Consider the following 20,088-nt stretch of genomic DNA (forward strand, 5'->3'; position numbering starts at 1 on the left):
CCGCACACCTTGTGTTATCCTTGACTTTAATTGACTAATTTAACACAGTCTATAGGTCAAGCCTCAAACATTTCTGATCATTACATTATATGTATTACGTATATACATGCACTGCACCTCTGCATTTATTCATTGGCACAATAAACAATGACTCAGTTTGAGATAGGATTTGGCTGGTATTTTGAAAAGATGAGGAATTAACTAACTTGCTAAATGTAAATTGAAAACCATGTCTCCAGCCTTTGTCAGTTTGATTTATTAGTAATCTATTTGACTTCAATTTTAATTCTCTTTTTTGTTTTACTCCTTTAATGATGTATCATATCTCATCATTAATTTGAGAATGGTGCTGAGTTTCTTCCTAATCATTGCTGCTATAGTTTGAACTAATGTATTTCTATATGTAATTTTTCTTAACCTGAGTGCTTTTAGATATAAATGCCAGCAAAGGAATGAAATTGAAGAAGAGAGGTGGTGGAGGTGGATTTGGGTATCAAAAGGCCAAAAATGTCCATAAAGCAAGGATCTTCAAGCAAATTGGCAAGAATAAATCAGACAACAGACAGTTTTCTCGTTAGTTAGCCCTACCATAACTGCATTATTCATTTTTTTTTTAAAGCGCCAAGGAATGGGGCTTCACTGTATTTAAATGCTTTGGGTTAACCAGTTTTTGCAACTTTCTTCAGGCCTATACTGATTAAAGCTATCAGTAACTGGCTCATGGTCACAGTTCTATTCATTTAGTGCTATTTTTACACATTTGTCCCTTTTATAGAATTTACTATTTAAATGAGTTTATTTTGAATATAAAAGGCCTGTTTATAATATTAAACAGCTCATTGATGTATCTTGTATTCAGGTGCAGCAAAGCATTTCCCTTTCAGCAGATGTCTTTTTAAAGAAAATATTTCACAGGACCAGAGAAATTGATACCTTTGTGTCTCATTGAATAAGTAATCAAGAGCTGTGTATAAAATTGTCTACTTTTCCAACTCTATAATAAACCATTCCATGTTTGTTTAATCTCAACATAAAGGTTGACACAAGTGTCATCTAAAAGAGGAAAAACCATTGGGACACTTCCTGTTGGAGTTTGTTTCCATTTAGTTGGCTGACTTTACTTGCTGACTTAAAGCTTTGTTTAGCAGCCCCAATTTTTTCTGCTGTTTGTCCTTTCCATAGTTGGCTCTGAAGTAATTTTTTTCTGAACTATTTTGAGATGCATTTTATATTTTGCTCTATAAGTTGAACCATATCAATTTGAAAATAGCATAGGCTTCACTTTAAGCACTCCGTGTCAACATCCGCTATTCTTAGATCGGGTACATTTGAGGCAGAAATAGCTTTCAACCTTAAGTTCAACCCCAGTTGCACAATTATAAAAATTATTTCCGATTACAACTGTCCTTGTGGCCTATGAAATGGCAGTAGTTATGAACCCAAACAATTTTGCACAAGCAGAACCAGCAAAGTGAGAAGACTTTAATCATGGTGTGATGGGTTGGTTTTGAAACTTACATTAAGTGCTTTGCTTGGCCCTTTCATTGGGTAATGCTTTCTACAGTTAGTACCTAGCATTCAGCAATATTTTCAGAGCCAGCAATTAAATCACAAAGTGGGTCAATCCAGGCTCAAATGCTAGAGGCTAAAAAGAAAGCCTCGCTGTAGAACCTAGTCCCTCTGAGGGTATTACCCTGTGTGTTGCTGAACCGGACAAAATCCCCAAGAGTTACTGGAGTTTTGTCCTCGCAGGAACTATGTCACCCCACCCTTCCCAGGAGGTGAGCAAGTCCAATATACTGTCAGGGATACAGGAGCCAACTGTCCTTTATGTCAGAAAACAGTCTAATCCTTTTCCCTGAAACCTCCATGAAAGCCAAGGCCCTGATCAGTGGAGTGGGAGGAGGTTACCTTTCTATTCCCCTCCAAGTCAAACTAAAGTATGACCTAGTCTCAGGCCCCATAGCTGTGGGAATTGTCCCAGCATTACCAGTAGCGGGGATAGACTTCCTACTGGGAAATGGTTTGCTGGTAGTAGGATAATAGCAACCCTGATAATCCTAGACCAGCCCAGGGAAACTGTTCAACTACAAGAGCAAGTACGAGGGATCTTCCCCGATTGTGTCGTGACTCGCTCCCAAGCCAGACAGGCCAGATTAGTGTAAAGGGAACCAGTGTCCCAGCTGGATGAGCTGGTGGTCTGGTTAGCTGAAACTTTCTTTAAGGAGCTATCTGAAGGAGGAGGTGCTCAGCTGAGCCTCCCTAATTGACGCCCAGCAGATAGATCCTGAAATAAAGCAAATAGCGCAGACTGCTTGTTCTGGGGCAGTGGCCACCCCAATCCCTGAGTGTTACTATGTATGAGATGCCGGAATAATGTGAAAGTAGATACTTCCCAGAAGACTCACGGAGAAGAAGTGGACAGTGCTCCACCAGATTGTAGTGCCCCCAAAATACAGGCCAGAAATTTTAAGGATAGCCCCTGTTATGCCGATGACTTAACATCTAGGTACTCGGAAAACTTTAGCCAGAGTAAGTGCTTTTTCTGGCCTCGCTGCCAGTGTGATGTGATCAAATATTGCAAAACTTCCCATGCTTGCCAGGTTGTAGGCAAACCCTGGGCCCCCCTCAAACCCATTCTGGTATTTGGTGAACCCTTTGACCAAATTTTGATAGACTGTGTGGGACTAATACCCCAAATGAATCCCAGTCAACCGGTGCGTGTTTGCCAGAAAGTAAAAATACCTGAGGGCAACCAGGAGGAGTCAGTCGCAGAGGAGACCCAGGTTGAACCCCTGGCTACCAGATGGGCAAACACAGAAGTCTTAAAAGACTCAACCACCCAGTTGACACACCTAACACGAGCAGCGGGAGGACCTGCCCACACTGCTTAAAAAAAAATTCAAAGAAGTCTGTAAAGATCAGACAGGGCATACCACCCTAGCAGGTCGTGGCATGGATGTGGTAGACACGCTGCTAGTCAGGCGCAACCCCTGCCGGCTGATGCCTAACAGGCCAGCTCAGGTTAGACAGGACATCCAGTATATGCTGGATGGTGATGTGGTTGAGCCTACCCAGAATGGTTGGAACTCTCCTTTTGTCTTAGTCCCGAAGTCAAATTGACCCAAACCGCCTGCTATTCCCCTGCCTTCCAGAACACATTCCATCATATTAGACGCTAATGTTCTGCAGCTTGGGGAATCCATATGGTGCCGTATTGAAAGCAAAAAGCTGGTCCCAAACTTTAGCACCCTAGCAGCCCCACTAATAGAGGCACTGACGCAAAAAGCTACGGTGTTATGGACAGAGGTATGCCAGGAGGCCTTTTTTTAAAAAAAATGAAATAGAATTCATTTTTTCCCTGTGGGGTAAAGGTGTCACGAATGCATGTGGACCCCCTTTGTAAATTGCATTTTTGTGCATTTAAGTATGAATGTCAACCACTGTTTTATCCATCATGTTTATCCATGCAATGTTCCGATTGTCAAAATGGAGGAGAGAGATCATGTGGTACAGCTTGTCCAAGAGCCACACGATTCAACCTGCTGAATTGGAAACACTAGCAATTGATGGGACAGCTTTTGAAAAGCTAAAGGCAATCTTAAATAATGAACCAGTGTTAGCTGCTCTAAATTTTGCTAAACCCTTCAAGGTAGCGATTGATGCTAGCAACCTGGGGTTGGTGCAGTCCTCTTGCAGGATGGCAAATTGGGCATAGAAAAACCAGTAGTACTTTTCAAGAAAACTGAATCGCCACCAAAAAAAGTATTCCACATTGGCAAATGAAATGTTAGGACTACTGCTAGCTCTTAAACATTGTGAAGTACATGTCCACCATGACGACAAAGAAACACTGATATGCACCGACTATAATCCATTAATCTTTGTGGAAAGATTTAAGAACCAAAATGCCAGAATATTCAGATGGAGTTCATTGTTACAGCATTATCACTTGAAAATTGTACACATTTTTGGGGAAAAACAATGTTATTGCAGATGCTTTATCATGAATTTAACTTTATTGAGTTACATGAGTAACCATGGTACAAAGAAAAATTGTCTTAACTCCAGTCAAGTGAATGAGAGGCATGAGTGCGAAAATTATTTTTATATGTTTTGCATTGTAATGAAACGCATTCAAGAATGGCATTTCATTTCGCCAAAGATGAAGGTATCGTAAAAGGTTTTGTTTTTGTACTAAAATCTTGGACTTCTATGTGTTTCAAAAAAAATGAAAAAAGGATTTTGCTCAGTGAAAGACTCCTGCAAAAATAATTGGAATTCCTGCAATGTTTTGAAACGAAGTTCAGAACAAGGGTTGAACTTTATGGATGTTTTGAAAGGAAGTTAAACTTGCAAAAGGAGAGGAAGGGCAGCAGTTTCAAGGAAATCACAGGGGTTTGACCTTCCTTCAGAGCAGGTTTTGAACCAGGGGGGAGACTGTCTGGACATGTGACCATGTTCAGAAAGGTTCTTTTTTTTTTACTTTGCACCCTTTAAAAAAGCCTGTGAATTGGACAAAGGGCAGGCATTTGAAAATCTTTGCTTGACTTGCATGGAGCAAGAAAGAAAAGACCCAGAAAAGACTACAGTGGGAGCAATGCACTGTCAATTCCGTCCTATCACTCCACAGGTCCCAGCATATTGTTTAAAGTTTTCCTTCCAACCAGAAAACAGGCAAATTAAATATTCTAGTAACCCCTGGAACAAAACAGACCAAACCAGGTATCTTTGGACAACAACAAATTAACCATTAATTAAAAACTAAATCTTAAACACTATTAAGATAAACCTACGTCTAAGGACCTTATACCTTTTTATTTTAACCTAACTTCCCCATTCACACACCCACTCACAAATAACAGTAGTTAACTGATTTTAAAATAAGTAAGTCTTTGTGGGTTACATTCCTGATGGATGAGGTATTCTAATGTGAAATTTGTCAAAGGCCACTCGAAGTCTTCACTTGGATTTGATGAAGCAGTCTGTGTTTAATTGGCATTCACAATCTTCAGCTGCAGCAAGCATCAGCAGTTCCTTCAGCAATGCCAAATGGTCTCTTAAGAGTTATTTCCTCCTTAGGCAATTAATTCGACCTGTGGCTCCTTGCAGAATTTCTGCTGACAGTTAATGGACAGCTCTTTTCAGTATGCTCCACTGGTGAGTCTCCCCAAACAAAACTGGTTCAGACCAGTTTTTGCCATTTTTTACACACAATTAGGTTGAAACATTGTATATTGTGACCTCTCTCCTGCTATTGCCTCAGTAACAAAATGTAGCTGTGGCACACTGTCCCCAGAAATCCAAAACTTCTCCCTGTCTAAAAGACACTTTTGATCCAAGGAGAAAAATAATACATGTTAATGACACTGTAAAGGAGACTTGCATCTTTTGAAAGGTATCCTGCATTTGAAAGGTATCAGATTCCTGTTGCATCTGGTCTCTGAAGAATTTCTTCATCCAGTGAGTTCCTGCTGCCTCCTGTGTTCTGAGAAATACTGAAGTTGAAGAATTCTTCTACTGCTAGACTGCTGCTTCAAAACCCAAGCAGAGCTCTTGCTACACCCCTGATGGAAGACCTATGTGACGCCTACTGCAGTTAAATTGCCGTGAACACCTACTCATCACAGACTGTTCAACCTCGCCTGGAGAGACATCGAGTGGAATCCAACTATTCAACTCTGGGACACCTCATTGTACCGCAAACATCCTACCAGAACGTGACCCTCAAATATTTTTTATTCCTTCTTTTCCTAAGAAACAGTTGTAATGCAAAACATCCTTTTGAAACCAGTTAACTGTTTCTCTTTGAATGTATGTGTGTGTGCATGAGCTTAACGGATTAAAGAGTTTTCTTTATATATATATATATATATATATATATATATATATATCCATCTCATTAGTAGTTAAGACCTATTATTTCTTTTCTAATAAATAGTTAATGTTGTTTAAAGAAACCTGGTTTGGTGTGATTTATTCTGGGGGGTGAAAAACAGTGTTTAATTTGGCTAGTCTTCGGTAGGTGGGAGACTTTATTTGATATGCTATGACCTGTGCAGTAGTGGGATTGAATTAACAGTGCATTACTCCCGCCTTGGTCGTAACTCAGTGACCAGAACTGCACACAATACTCCAGCTGTGGACGAACTAGCTAACCAACGTAACCTCCTAGCTCCTATATTCTGTGCCTCAGCTAATAAAGACAAATATCCCATATGCCTTCTTGACCAATTTATCTACCTGTCCAGCATCTTCAGGGATCTGTGGATTTGCACTCCAAGGTCCCTCTATTCCTCTACACTTCCCAGTATCCTACCATTTATTGTGTATTCCCCGACCTTATGTTAGACTTCCCTAAATGCATTACCACAAACTTCTCTGCATTGAAGTCCATTGATATCTTCCTGGCGTTTACAGTTTTCTTCATTATCAACTGCATGGCCAATTTTTTGTATTGTCTGCAAACTTCTTAATCAAAACCCCAATGATCAACTCTAATTCATTGATTATATAACCACGAAAGACAAGGGGCCTAATACTGAGCACAGCAGAACGCCAACTGTCACTAAAACACCCAATTGACCATTACCCTTTGCTTCCTGACTCTTGAGGCAATTTTGCATCCAACTTATTACTTTGCCTTGGATCCCATGGACTTTTACTTTACTGACCAGTCTGTCAAAAGCCTTGCTGAAATCCATATTGACCTCATCAAATGCACAACCTTCAGGAACCCTCTTTGTTACTTCCTTAAAAAAATTCAATCATCTTACTCAGACATGAACTTCCTTTAACGAATCTGTGCTGATAGTCTTTGATTAATCTGTCTTTCTAAATGAAGATTTTATCCTGTGCCTCAGAATTTTTTCCAATAATTTTCCCACCACTGAGTTTAGGCTGATTGGCCTATAATTACTCGGTTTATTCCTTTTTAAACAATGGTACAACATTAGCTTTCCTCCAGTCCTCTGGCACCACAACTGTAGCTGAAGAGGATTGGAAAATGATGGGCAGGACCTCTGCTATTTCTCCTCTCGCTTCCCTTAACAGCCTCAGATACATTTCATCTGGTCGTGGGGATTTATCCATTTTCAAAGATATTAAACCCCTCAATACTTCCTCTCTCACTGTTTATTCCATCCAACATTTCAACTCCTCCCTGATTGCAATGTACGTTTTATTCCTCTCTTTTGTGAAAACAGATGTAAAGTATTCATTTTGAAATATCCCAATGCCCTCTGTCTCCACACACAAGTTACCCTTATAGTCCCTAATAGGTTCAACTCTTTCTTTAGTTATCCTCTTGCTCTTTATGTGTTTATAAAAAAAATCTTGGGGTCTTCCTTGATTTTAATTGTAAATATGTTTTCATACCCTGTCTTTGCTTTCCCAATTTCCTTTTTAATTACTCCTTAAACTTTTTCTTCTCCTGCTTTCTGCAGCATTGAGCCCTTGATATCTGTCATAAGCTTCCTTTGTTTTTCTTTATCGCCTCCTTTAAGCCCCTTGACATCCAGGAGGCTCTGGATTTGTTAGCCCCACCCTTTTTCTTTAAGGAACATACTTACTCTGAATCCTCACTATCTCTTCCTTCAATGCCTCCCACTCTGACCCTTTAGTTGTTTCCAGTCCACTTTAGCTAAATTACATCTCAGCTTAGTAAAATAGGCTTTTCCCGACTTGAGAACTTTAATTCCTGGTCTATCTTTGTCCATTTCTATAACTCTAAATCTAACTGAATTATAATCACTTCCACCAAAGTGCTCCCCAACTGATCCTCCTTCTACCTGCTCAGCTTCATTCCCTAAAACTAAGTTGAGAACCACCCCTTCTGTTATTGGGCTTGCTACAGACTGGCTAAAGAATTCTCCTAAATGCATTTTAAGAATTCTGCTGCCTCTGTGCCTTTCACGCTAATTCTATCCCAGTTAATGTTAGGATATTTGAAATTCCTACTATTACTGCCCGATTATTTTGCACTTCAGATTTGCCTACATAATTGCTTTTCTATCTCCCTCTGACTGGAGTTCTATAGTACACTCCCAGTAGTGTGATTGCCCCTTTTTTATTCTTCAGTTCAACCAATAATGATCAGATACTCTGTTTTGGAGTAACAGTTGAGGGATAAATGTTGGCTTAGATACTGGGGGAACTTCCCCACTGTTTGATCTTTTACGTCCACTGAAGAGGGTAGCCAAGGCCTAATTGGAAAACCAAACAATGTATCTTCAGACATACAATACATCTGTAGATAACATCACCAAACAAGACAGAATCATCTTGTTTAATTTAATTGCAGTGTACAACGCATCAAGGAACTCTGAATTATCTCATGATCATAAAGGAAATAAACTTAGTCTAATTTGGTTCTGTGAGAACTTACCGTCCTTGTATACATAGATATTTTTCTACCTCCATTTCCTTTGGAGGTTGAGTACTGATTTTAGTGCAGAGATATTTATTATGAGATCTGGTATGCTAGCCATAGAGAAATAGTGCAACAAGATTTGTACAAATTAGGCAGTTTAGTGGTGAGACTTAAGGTAACCTACTTCTTAAGCAGAGTCTTCTAAAATGCATCAGAATGAATATACCTGTATATAAGCTGGCACATCATTGCCCTGCAGAAAAGTTAGGTATGGCTTGGTCTCTTGTGGCATTGTTCAAAAAAAAAATCTGTCTTGCTCTAATTGTCTCTCCACCAAGTCTATTTTTGTTTGTCTTCCTTCTCTTGTGCTGTCACTCACATTTTTCTTTGTTTCTGTACATTTCTCAACTTTTATCTTTTTTTCCTGTAAACATGATCCATCCATTTTGCACCTCTGCTATGCTTCACACTGCATGTAACTTTCATTGTTGATTTACTGAACTTCTATCTATTTAAATACAAATTTCTTGAAGGCTAGGGAGATAGAATGCACCTGGCCAAAGGTGAACACTTAGGGTTGACCATTTGAGAGATTCTCTAGTTTTCGCAGGTGTAAGAGAAACTGGAAGATAAGCCCTGACTCAAAAAATATTGGGAGAAGCAAGTGATGATATTGCTTGACAGCTGTCATTTATATAGGCACAATGCAGTTATCATTAGGCTATCAGATTGATGTAATATTTATCTTTGTGACAATCAAAATTGAATATTTTATCAAAAAAATCGAGATAAGCTTTACAAATTGCAGTGACTGCATTTTAAGGTGACAAATTGTATTGCTTATTTGTCAACATTTAGGTAACTATGTGACAAAAAAATGTTAAAACTTTGTTTGCCTGATAATTTTGTGTTGATAAAGTGTAAATTGACAGTGATTAGCACATTCTTTCTCATCACACATTGGATTTTATGAATGGGGGTGCTGTTGTGTCAAGACATCTAAAAATGGTTATCACCAAACTTCAATGATTCCATGCCATTGCCCCTTTCGGAACCATCTCACTGTCAGACCATGTCTACAAATATGCTAGAATCAGTTCTAGAAATGTCTACATGACAATTTGTCTGAGATAATGACCTTCTAGCCTTGCTGAAAAATAATTTAGATTATCAGTTTGCATTGTGTTTGTTTTATTGGAAATTGTCTCTTGGACAATTCTTAATTGTTTTTGCTTCTCTGCTTTCTTAAAGGAAATGTGAATTGTATGCAGTGCAATGGAGCCAAGCCAGTGCTGCAGTAAAGCATAAACATAACCAGTTAAGCTTGATCTCTCGCATACATCCCTTGCTGAATTATAAAGTCCCATGTCTCTCTTCTTGACCTGGTGATGTATGATGGATCCCAATAGTTTTTTTTTCGTTCCTTTGATGCCACTTACCTTGATCTAGTTTTGTCTGCATCTATTTTGTCTGATCCAGATTTTGTTATATCAATTACCAAAAAAAAAAGTCAACGTCCAATGTATCCTTACCTGACAGGTTGTATCCTTGCAAGTTCACCTCCCTCCAATCCTATATCATTATTAAGCCAAGTTCCCAAGATACCTTAAGATTCTCGTTTTTACGGCTAATGTAAATGTTGATTTTTGAATAAATATATCTGGGTCAAATATAACAAAATCGTGAACACTCACATAGTATGTTGCAAATATTTTCCTATACTTAGAACACGAGGGCCTCTTCCTCCTTCCCTCCACTTCTGGCATTTTAAAATAGAAATCCTTATATATATAAAAGCAAAATACTGCGGATGCTGGAAATCTGAAACAAAAACAAGAAATGCTGGATTCACTCAGCAGGTCTGGCAGCATCTGTGGAAAGAGAAGCAGAGTTAACGTTTCGGGTCAGTGACCCTTCTTCGGAACTGACAAATATTAGAAAAGTCACAGATTATAAACAAGTGAGGTGGGGGTTGGGCAAGAGATAACAAAGGAGAAGGTGCAGATTGGACCAGGCCACATAGCTGACCAAAAGGTCACAGAGCAAAGGCAAACAATATGTTAATGGTGTTTTGAAAGACAAAGCATTAGTACAGATTAGGTGTGAATATACTGAATATAGAACATCAGCAAGTGCAAACCTGAAGAAAAACAACCTGAAAAAAACAGTGGGTAAGCAAACTGAACAAACTAAGATGAAATGAAATAAATGCAAAAAATGTAAAAAGGAATGCAAAAAAAAGGAAGAAAAAATAACTAAAAATGACTAAAAATGAAAGTAAAGTGGGGGGCTGTCATGCTCTGAAATTATTGAACTCAATGTTCAGTCTGGCAGGCTGTAGTGTGCCTAATCGGTAGATGAGATGCTGTTCCTCGAGCTTGCGTTGATGTTCACTGGAACACTGCAGCAATCCCAGGACAGAGATGTGAGCATGAGAGCAGGGGGGAGTGTTGAAATGGCAAGCAACCGGAAGCTCAGGGTCCTGCTTGCGGACTGAGCGGAGATGTTCCGCAAAGCGGTCACCCAGTCTGCGCTTGGTCTCCCCAATGTAGAGGAGACCACACTGTGAGCAGCGAATACAGTATACTACATTGAAAGAAGTACAAGTAAATCGCTGCTTCACCTGAAAGGAGTGTTTGGGGCCTGGGATAGTGAGGAGAGAGGAGGTAAATGGGCAGGTATTACACCTCCTGCGATTGCAAGGGAAGGTGCCCTGGGACGAGGACGAGGTGGTGGGGGTAATGGAGGAGTGGACCAGGGTGTCGCGGAGGGAACGATCCCTTCGGAATGCTGACAGGGGAAGGGAGGGGAAGATGCGACTGGTAGTGGCATCACGCTGGAGGTGGCGAAAATGGCGGAGGATGATCCTTTGGATATGGAGGCTGGTGGGATGAAAAGTGAGGACAAGGGGAACCCTGTCACGGTTCTGGGAGGGAGGGGAAGGGGTGAGGGTAGAGGTGCGGGGAATGGGTCGGACACGGTTGAGGGCCCTGTCAACCACAGTGGGGGGAAATCCTCGGTTGAGGAAAAAGGAGGTCATATCAGAAGCACCGTCATGGAAGGTAGCATCATCAGAGCAGATGCGTCGGAGACGGAGAAACTGGGAGAATGGAATGGAGTCCTTACAGGAGGTAGGGTGTGAAGAAGTGTAGTCGAGGTAGCTGTGGGAGTCAGTGGGCTTATAATGGATATTGGTAGACAACCTATCCCCAGAGATGGAGACAGAGAAGTCGAGGAAGGGAAGGGAAGTGTCAGAGATGGACCATGTAAAGGTGAGAGAAGGGTGGAAATTGGAAGCAAAGTTGATAAAGTTTTCTAGTTCGGGGCGGGAGCAGGAAACGGCACCGATACAGTCATCAATGTACCGGAAAAAGAGTTGGGGGAGGGGGCCTGAGTAGGACTGGAACAAAGAATGCTCGACATATCCCACAAAAAGACAGGCATAACTAGGACCCATGCGGGTACCCATAGCGACACCTTTTACTTGAAGGAAGTGCGTGGAGTTGAAGGAGAAGTTGTTCAATGTGAGAACAAGTTCAGCCAGGCGGAGGAGGGTGGTGGTGGATGGGGACTGGTTGGGCCTCTGTTCCAGGAAGAAGCGGAGAGCCCTCAAACCATCCTGGTGGGGGATGGAGGTGTAGAGCGATTGGACGTCCATAGTGAAGAGGAGGCGGTTGGGACCAGGAAACTGGAAATTGTCAAAATGACGTAGGGCGTCAGAAGAGTCACGGATGTAGGTGGGAAGAGACTGCACCAGCGGAGAAAAGATAGAGTCTAGATAGGAAGAAATAAGTTCAGTTGGGCAGGAGCAGGCTGACACAATGGGTCTGCCGGGACAGTCCCGTTTGTGGATTTTGGGAAGGAGATAGAAGCGGGCTGTCCGGGGTTGCGGGACTATGAGGTTGGAAGCTGTAGAGGGAAGATCTCCAGAGGAGATGAGGTCAGTGACAGTCCTTTGGACGGTGGCTTGATGTTCGGTGGTGGGGTCATGGTCCAGAGGGAGGTAGGAAGAGGTGTCTGTGAGTTGGCGTTGAGCTTCTGCAAGGTAGAGGTCGGTACGCCATACAACAACAGCACCACCCTTGTCTGCAGGTTTGATGACCATGTCGGGGTTGGACCTGAGAGAACGGAGTGCCTCAAGTTCAGAGGGGGACAGGTTAGAGTGAGTGAGGGGGGCAGAGAAATTGAGACGACCAATGTCTCGCCGACAGTTTTCAATGAAGAGATCAAGAGCGGGTAAGAGGCCAGGGTGAGGGGTCCAGGTAGAGGGAGAATGCTGGAGGCGGGTGAATGGGTCTGCTGGTCGGGGGGAGGACTCCTGGTCAAAGAAGTGAGCCCGGAGGCGGAGGCGACGGAAGAAGAAATATATATATTTCAGTGTCAGGAAAAGATTTAATGTTTCTCTGTGTGTGTGTGCAATAGATTCTTGAGGTGAGGAAGGTACTTCCCTGACTTTAATATTTTGTTTGCCACACAATGCGGTAGAAGAACAGTGCGGAAGTAAGTGAATGCTAGAGACAGTAATAATTTCACTCGTGTCGATTTTCCGCACTGCTATGGTAAATCAGCGACATCAGTGAAAGAGTACGTTCCAAGTATACTTAATCGAAAAATGACAATTTTTCCTTTGCCTGCAGACATAATGAATGCTATTGTTGCTGTATTTTTTTTACTAATGTTCAATGGCCTTTACTGCGCGTAATAAATCCGATAGCAACAGCCAGCAATGTTTGGATCAGAGGGAAGTCATGCCACAGAGTAACATCCCATGCCACTATGTAAAGATCTATATCGGGAGAAATGATGATCCGACGACTCTTTTTCAGGGAACAGGTTTCTTCCATTTTTCTAAGTGCTCATCAACATGGCAATCACGTAGGACGTTTTATGTCTCTATTTGCTCAGTGTTGGGACGGTATTTGCATAGAGCGACGGTCATCTGCTTATCGGGTGAAGGCTTCTTGGGGAAGCTTTGAAGTGGTAATGTTAACCAAGATTGTTCCCTTTAGTTAATAGATGCACCTACTGAAAAATCCACTGGCGGTCTTTGATCAAGTTGAAAACAATAATTCAATGTAGTGGAGTATAGACTGAACTGGCTGGATGAGACCATTTTATTACTGCCGTTTGTTGGAAATTAAACTAAATTAGGTATTATTTCCTAATAATCCGATGTTTATCCGCGGAGCTGAACAATCCTCAAATGTGAGTTTCTTTAGCCAGGCAGTGCTGTGAATCATGTGCATCAACGGATCCTCGTTACTAAATGAAAGCTCAGAGGGCAGCAACCTGAAGGGGGAATCTTTTACTGTCTTTAGCATCTTGATCGTTACTCTGTTGACCCTTCTCATCATCGCCACCTTCGTCTGGAACTTGCTGGTGTTGGTAACTATCCTGAGAGTGAAGACCTTTCACCGGGTCCCACATAACTTGGTGGCCTCCATGGCTGTCTCTGATGTGATGGTGGCTGCCTTGGTGATGCCGCTCAGTCTGGTCAACGAGCTGTTCGGCAGACGCTGGAAGCTGGGCAGGCTCCTCTGCTATGTGTGGATTTCCTTCGATGTTCTCTGCTGCACTGCAAGTATCTGGAACGTTACTGCCATCGCTCTGGACAGGTTCTGGTCCATCACCAGGCACCTGGAGTACACTTTAAAGACGAGAAAGAGGATTTCCAATATCATGATCGTCCTGACTTGGGGACTTTCCGCTGTCATCTCATTCTCTCCCCTTTTAGGATGGGGAGAAGCTTACACCGCCGACACAGAGAACTGCCAAGTCAGCCAGGAGCCCTCCTATACCATCTTTTCAACCTGCGGGGCCTTCTACTTGCCACTTTGCGTGGTTTTGTTCGTATATTGGAAAATCTATAAGGCTGCCAAATTCAGAATAGGGAGCCGCAAAAGGAATGCTGTTGCACCCATGCCCGAAATACTGCAGGTAAAAGCGTTTCTGTCTTTACGGCAAATCCTGCGGCGCTCCCAGAGCGATCACATCTGTCATGTACGGATATAAAAACAAGAAATGCTGGAGATATCCAGCATCCGCAGTATTTTGCTTTTATTGTCATGTATGGATGTTTACCCAGTAACGATTCTATATCCAACGACCATAAATTCTGTGTCCAGACGCACCAACTATCAGAATCGCCAGTGCTTCTCTCAGTAACGATTGCAGGGCGAGTTTGCACTATTAAGTGATAATTAAAAACTATTTTGCTAAATGGTATAATTTAGGGCAATCATAAAAACCGTACAACTCCAGATTACTAACGCACTTCATATATGTCAATAAAACCTACCGAAGTGCATTTTGTTGATAGTTGGTGTGAAACCATAAAAGCAAATACTGCAGATGCTGGAAATTTGAAATAAAAACAAGAAATGCTGGAAATACTCAGCAGGTCTGGCAGCATCTGTGGAAAGAGAAGCAGAGTTAACGTTTCAGGGCTGTAAAAGATCATAGGTGTGCCAGACCTGTTGAGTATTTCTAGCACTTTCTGTTTTTATTGGTGTGAAATCATAACGTTTCTACAGGAGGAAAATTCTGGCTAATCATCGAGAACAGACAAGGGAGGACGGGGCGAGTCGGGGTTGTTTCTGGGGCTTTTTGAAACTTCTCCAAACCCTGAGGTACATTCCGCTCAGTCTTAGCATTCTTTCAAATAAACAGCAACAACTTACTCCCTTTCCATATTCCCATATTTTGATTCACTCTGCTTTTCTACATTAGAAACATAGAAATATTATAAAGTAAAATTATTGGACTAAATTTTAAAATGCACAATTGTAGAAATACTGTCGCAATTCTCGTTGGTTAGGTATGAACAGTGCTTCAAAGTTAACTTCAGCTTGCAGTTTCATGGAGCTGTTCATGTGTATGGAAGAGGCTGTGACTGCAGTCAGGGCGTTAGAGAAGCAGGGAGTGTGGAACTGGAGAAATGAAGTGGTATTGCAGGGAGAATGAGTTAACGTTGTTGCTTATGGGAAAGCAAGCGGGGTCGCGGAGTCAGCAACCTGAGCGGATGATGAAAAGGCAGAGAGGAGTCCGCATCAAATTAAAAGTGTTATGGTCGGGGTGTAACACCGCAGCAAGTGCCGTATGTTTTCGGGTAACGCTAAATATAGCAATGTGTATTCAGAAGATGTGTATTTAGTTTGGACTGTGGACTAGAAAAGATCAGTGGTCCAATAAGTCTCACATTGTGTCACCCATTGTATCTAAAGTTATATTTTTGATTTAAATTTCTCTGATATTCAGTATCTCGATTGTGAAAAATGCTGCTGAGCACCAAATGCGGATCTCAATCATTTTTAATAATTCCCCCCCCCCCCCCCACCCCCCGCCAAGTCCTTTACACGTTGGTTTTATTGATTTCTTGAAGAACAGACAGGACACTCGAATTAATATCGCATAGGTACAAAAATGTTACCGTGATATGGTTTATGTTATAATTTTGTTCTGGTGCAGTATTCAGTGGGCGTCGAACATTCAACGCAGGAGAAGCGCTGCAATTATTGTGTCCAGCTCCCTGCGGATGTTCTTATGTTTTTAACGCGTGAACCTTGTTGTAGGTGAAGGAAGCCAGTCACCAGCCCCAGATGGAGTGTGCGGTCCGACACACAGCCCTGACCTTCCAGGCGGACGGAGAAGCTTGGCGTCAACAGAAGGAAAAGAAGGCAGCAGTGATGGTGGGGATCTTGATCGGGGTCTTTGTCCTGTGCTGGATCCCCTTCTTCATCACTGAACTCATCAGTCCTCTGTGCTCATGCAACATCCCCCCTGTCTGGAAGAGTATATTTGTCTGGCTCGGTTACTCCAATTCCTTCTTCAATCCTCTCATCTACACAGCGTTCAACAAAAATTACAACAACGCCTTCCGATATTTTTTCAGAAAGCAGCGATAAAAGATTAAATGGAAACGGATGAATCTGTACTTGGCGGTGTCCTGAACAGCAGTAACATTCTGTCTTTATAATTGATAAAATATGCTTCACATTTAATTATATTAAAATAATTATATTAAAAATGGTATCTGTATAAAGGTTAGAGATCTCCAGGCTACATTATAAAAACAATCAAACCAATTATTCTACTGTGTGTTATTGCAATATTTGAATTGTTTATTATTTCGAAAAAGTGCGATTAAATTTAAGGTGATGTCGGAGGGAAATCCTTTTGTGGAACAGAATTACCGAGTTTATATTACTTTATAATGAAGGCTCACTCCGCATATACCGACACTAACATGTTCATACAATGCCGAAAAAAACATCAGTATGCTATTAAGATATTGACAATAACTGAACTTACATGCAGTTACATTTTCAAGAAGTTGTTATTTTAATAAATGGCGGGATAATTGCAGCTTTAAAGTTTTAGAACCGTGTGTCTGAGTGAACTGTAAATTCTTTTTGAATATTGACGTGTACAAATTTGTTTCATACTCCTAAAACATAAGCGTGCCCTTCGTAGTTGGTTGTTAAAGTGATCTGTTATTTATAATATCACAGTTTGTAAATGAATCGTGATTTTTGGTCACAGTTTGGTAAATTTAGCCGTACTGAAATTGTAAGATGTTCTGTAAAATAACCACTGGACAAATTTACTTTTTTCTTCCTCCCCCCCCCCCCCCCCCCAATTCCCTAACTCCACCTCTCCGAGAGGTATTGATTCTTTTCTGAGTTGTCAGTGCCGTCTACTATCCTCTGATATTTAACCCCAACTAATCATTCATGCTTGAGACTCGACAGTGAGAATTAGCAGGCTTTTCCATAGTCAGGGGCGAAGGACTAACAGCTGAGCTTCATCCTCTCCCCAGTCACACACCCCGTTGCTTTTAATACGAGAGTTTAAATTATGCAGGTACAAAAATGGCAACCCTTTTAAAATATGGTATTATCTGTAAATGGTACCATGAATATTAAAATTGTGATGTTTATAATATGTGAACAAATCACTTCATTATCCTATCATATATTTATAAATTTATTTAGTTACTATTAGAAAACAATGATCCTAAAATTTTTTAAAAATGGAGTTATGTCACTGTGGATCAGGTATTTTAATGACTGAAGATTTAACTTTGCCTCATAAAACTGTGGACAGCTTACTGAGTTGCAGGTGGAAAGCCCTGCATTCTCTATTTTCTGCCGTGTTTGCTCTGAATTGTTGTATGCATTCTGCTAATTTTAACTGTTAACTGATATAAATATTATTTACGCTTTGTGCTCTATTGGCTGTTAAAGCTGTTAACTGGTAAGTTTGCAGCATTCCAGATGCAAAATCTTACATATAATCAGAATTACTTCTGTACATGATTCTGCATCAGCAAGGCAGCACTACTTAAGAATGGTTGATCAGATCATTCGATGCAATAAATGCCACTCTGCAATTTTTTTAAAAAATGCTGACTGACCTGCCTCTGTTTTTATTTTAGATTTCCAACTTTTGTAGTTTTCCTTCTAATGCCGATATGCACTTTACAAATACACATTAAGCCAACACTGACTATTTTGTGACTCCAAGAAGTAATTTTCCAGACTAGAGTAGTTATTCTTTTGACAGTATTTTGGAATTTTTTAATGTTATGTTCATACATGGAGATTGTAAACTATAGAATAAACAAAATTTATACTGCCAATGTTGATCTGCACATCACTGCATTATTTGTTCAAATACAGGAACAGATTAATTTCCTAATCCATTTGATCCCCAAACTACTTCATTTATTTGATCCAAATTACTTTAATAAGTTGTTACAATGTCAATTTAAATATTTCTATTTCACACTCTAATACCACAAAGAACTCTCCTTCCTTCCTGCGCTGTGTCAGCAGCAAATGCAATGCATTCCCTTGCTGGAAATTTCATATTTAATTTCTTATCATATATAATATTACAGATCACTTATTACAGAAGAGATAAGATTCCAATCCAAATAGGTTCCTTTCTTTACACAGTGCAAAAATGAATTTTATATTTCTAGCTGGCAGTTAAATTATAAACCTAATTGTGCATATGTATATCAGATCTTGATCTGGTAATAAACCCATTGGGTCAGAGGCAGTATAATTCACTAAAAAAAAAGAGTATGTACAGCAGCTACATTGTGAGCAATGTATTTACCATAACTTCTAATGAGTGGTTAGTTATACCACAAGCGTCAGCCTTGGATCAGTGGTAGCATTCTTGCCTCTGGCTCAGAAGGCTGTGCCCACTCCAGGGGTTGGAGCACATAATGTAGGCTGGTACTTCAGTGCAGTTTTGAGGGAGTGTTGCACTTTCAGAGATGCTGCCATTTGGGTAAGATGTTAAACTGAGGCTTTATTTCCCCACAAGTGGACATAAAAGAGCCAATGGCAGACTTTGAAGAAAAAGCATGGGAATCCTCCTGGTATCCCAGCCAACATCATATGACTGAAACAGATTATCTGGTCATCATCTTATTGCTGTTTATGACTACCCCACTGTGTGAAAATTGGATTGCTGAATCCCCCACTATCAACATCCCGAGGGTCACCATTGACCAGAAATTGAACTGGACCAGCCACATAATTGCTGTGGCTACAGGAGCAGGTCAGAGGCTAGGAATTCTGTGGCGAGTAACTCACCTCCTGTCTCCCAATTGCCTGTCCACCATGTACAAAGCACAAGTCAGGAATGTGATGGAATATTCTCCATTGGCCTGGATGGGTGCAGCTTCAATAACACTCAAAAAGCTCGACATTATCCAGGACAAAGCAGCTCATTTGATTGGCACCCCATCCACCACATTCAACATTCTGTTCCTTCACCACCGACGCACAGTGGCAGCAGTGTGTACCATCTACAAGATCACCAAGTCTCCTTCGACAGCACCTTCCAAACCCGCAACCTCTACCACCTAAAAGGACAAGGGCAGCAGATGCATTGGAACACCACCACCTGCAAGTTCCCCTCCTAGTCACACACCATCCTGACTTGAAACTATTTCACCGTTCCTTCACTGTCACTGGGTCAAAATCCTGGAACTCGCTTCCTAACAACACTGTTGGTGTACCTACAACCCAAGGACTGCAGCAGTTCAAGAAGACAGCTCACCACCACCTTCTCAAGGGCAATTAGGGATGGGCAATAAACGCTGGACTAACCAGCAACACCTACATCCCATGAATGAATAAAAAAAAGGTTGGATCCTGACTCCAGATTTATTTTTTTTATTTCCAAAATATACTTTATTCATAAAAATCTGTAAAAAATACATTACCAAACAGTTTCAAACAGCACCAAGTCAAAAATTACAAGCAGTGCAAAGGAGGTCCGTTTGCTTCAATACAATCATGAGTTGCCTCACAACCCTTCCATTTCACATTTGTCGTGCCAGATACATTTTTACATTTTACAGCAGACAAAATTTTCCCGATATGTTCGTGGGGTTTCCCATGGATTCAGCCCCTCAGTTCAGCTTGGCGAGGGGACCTTAAACAGTGCTCTTTCCCCATTGAGTCTTTACTGCGGCTGCCCCAAGCTTTAGTGCGTCCCTCAGCACGTAGTCCTGGACCTTGGAATGTGGTAGTCTGCAACATTCGGTCGTGGACAACTCTTTGCGCTGGAAGACCAGCAAATTTCAGGCATACCAAAGGGCATCTTTCACCAAATTGATAGTCCTCCAGCAGCAGTTGATGTTTGCCTCGGTGTGCGTCCCTGGGAACAGCCCATTGAGCACAGACTCCTGTGTT

At 41.2% G+C, this 20,088-nt stretch overlaps 2 protein-coding genes across 2 annotated transcripts in view; both read left to right on the forward strand.

Annotated features, from left to right (window-relative positions):
• ddx18 (DEAD (Asp-Glu-Ala-Asp) box polypeptide 18) overlaps positions 1-5,869 on the forward strand; it is a 60,711-nt gene extending 54,842 nt beyond the window's left edge. Inside the window, exon 14 of the mRNA XM_068035119.1 lies at positions 433-5,869. Within this exon, the coding sequence (XP_067891220.1) occupies positions 433-578 (146 nt within the window). The 3' untranslated portion in view covers positions 579-5,869. The remainder of the gene's footprint in view (positions 1-432) is intronic.
• Positions 5,870-13,609: 7,740 nt separating this feature from the next.
• LOC137372377 (5-hydroxytryptamine receptor 5A-like) lies at positions 13,610-16,275 on the forward strand. The gene is made up of 2 exons (XM_068036268.1): positions 13,610-14,308; positions 15,943-16,275. The coding sequence occupies exons 1-2, from the start codon at positions 13,610-13,612 to the stop codon at positions 16,273-16,275; spliced, it is 1,032 nt and encodes a 343-aa protein (XP_067892369.1).
• Positions 16,276-20,088: the final 3,813 nt, after the last annotated feature.

Source organism: Heterodontus francisci, chromosome 7 (genome assembly GCF_036365525.1).
Source record: "Heterodontus francisci isolate sHetFra1 chromosome 7, sHetFra1.hap1, whole genome shotgun sequence".
NCBI lineage: Eukaryota > Metazoa > Chordata > Chondrichthyes > Heterodontiformes > Heterodontidae > Heterodontus > Heterodontus francisci.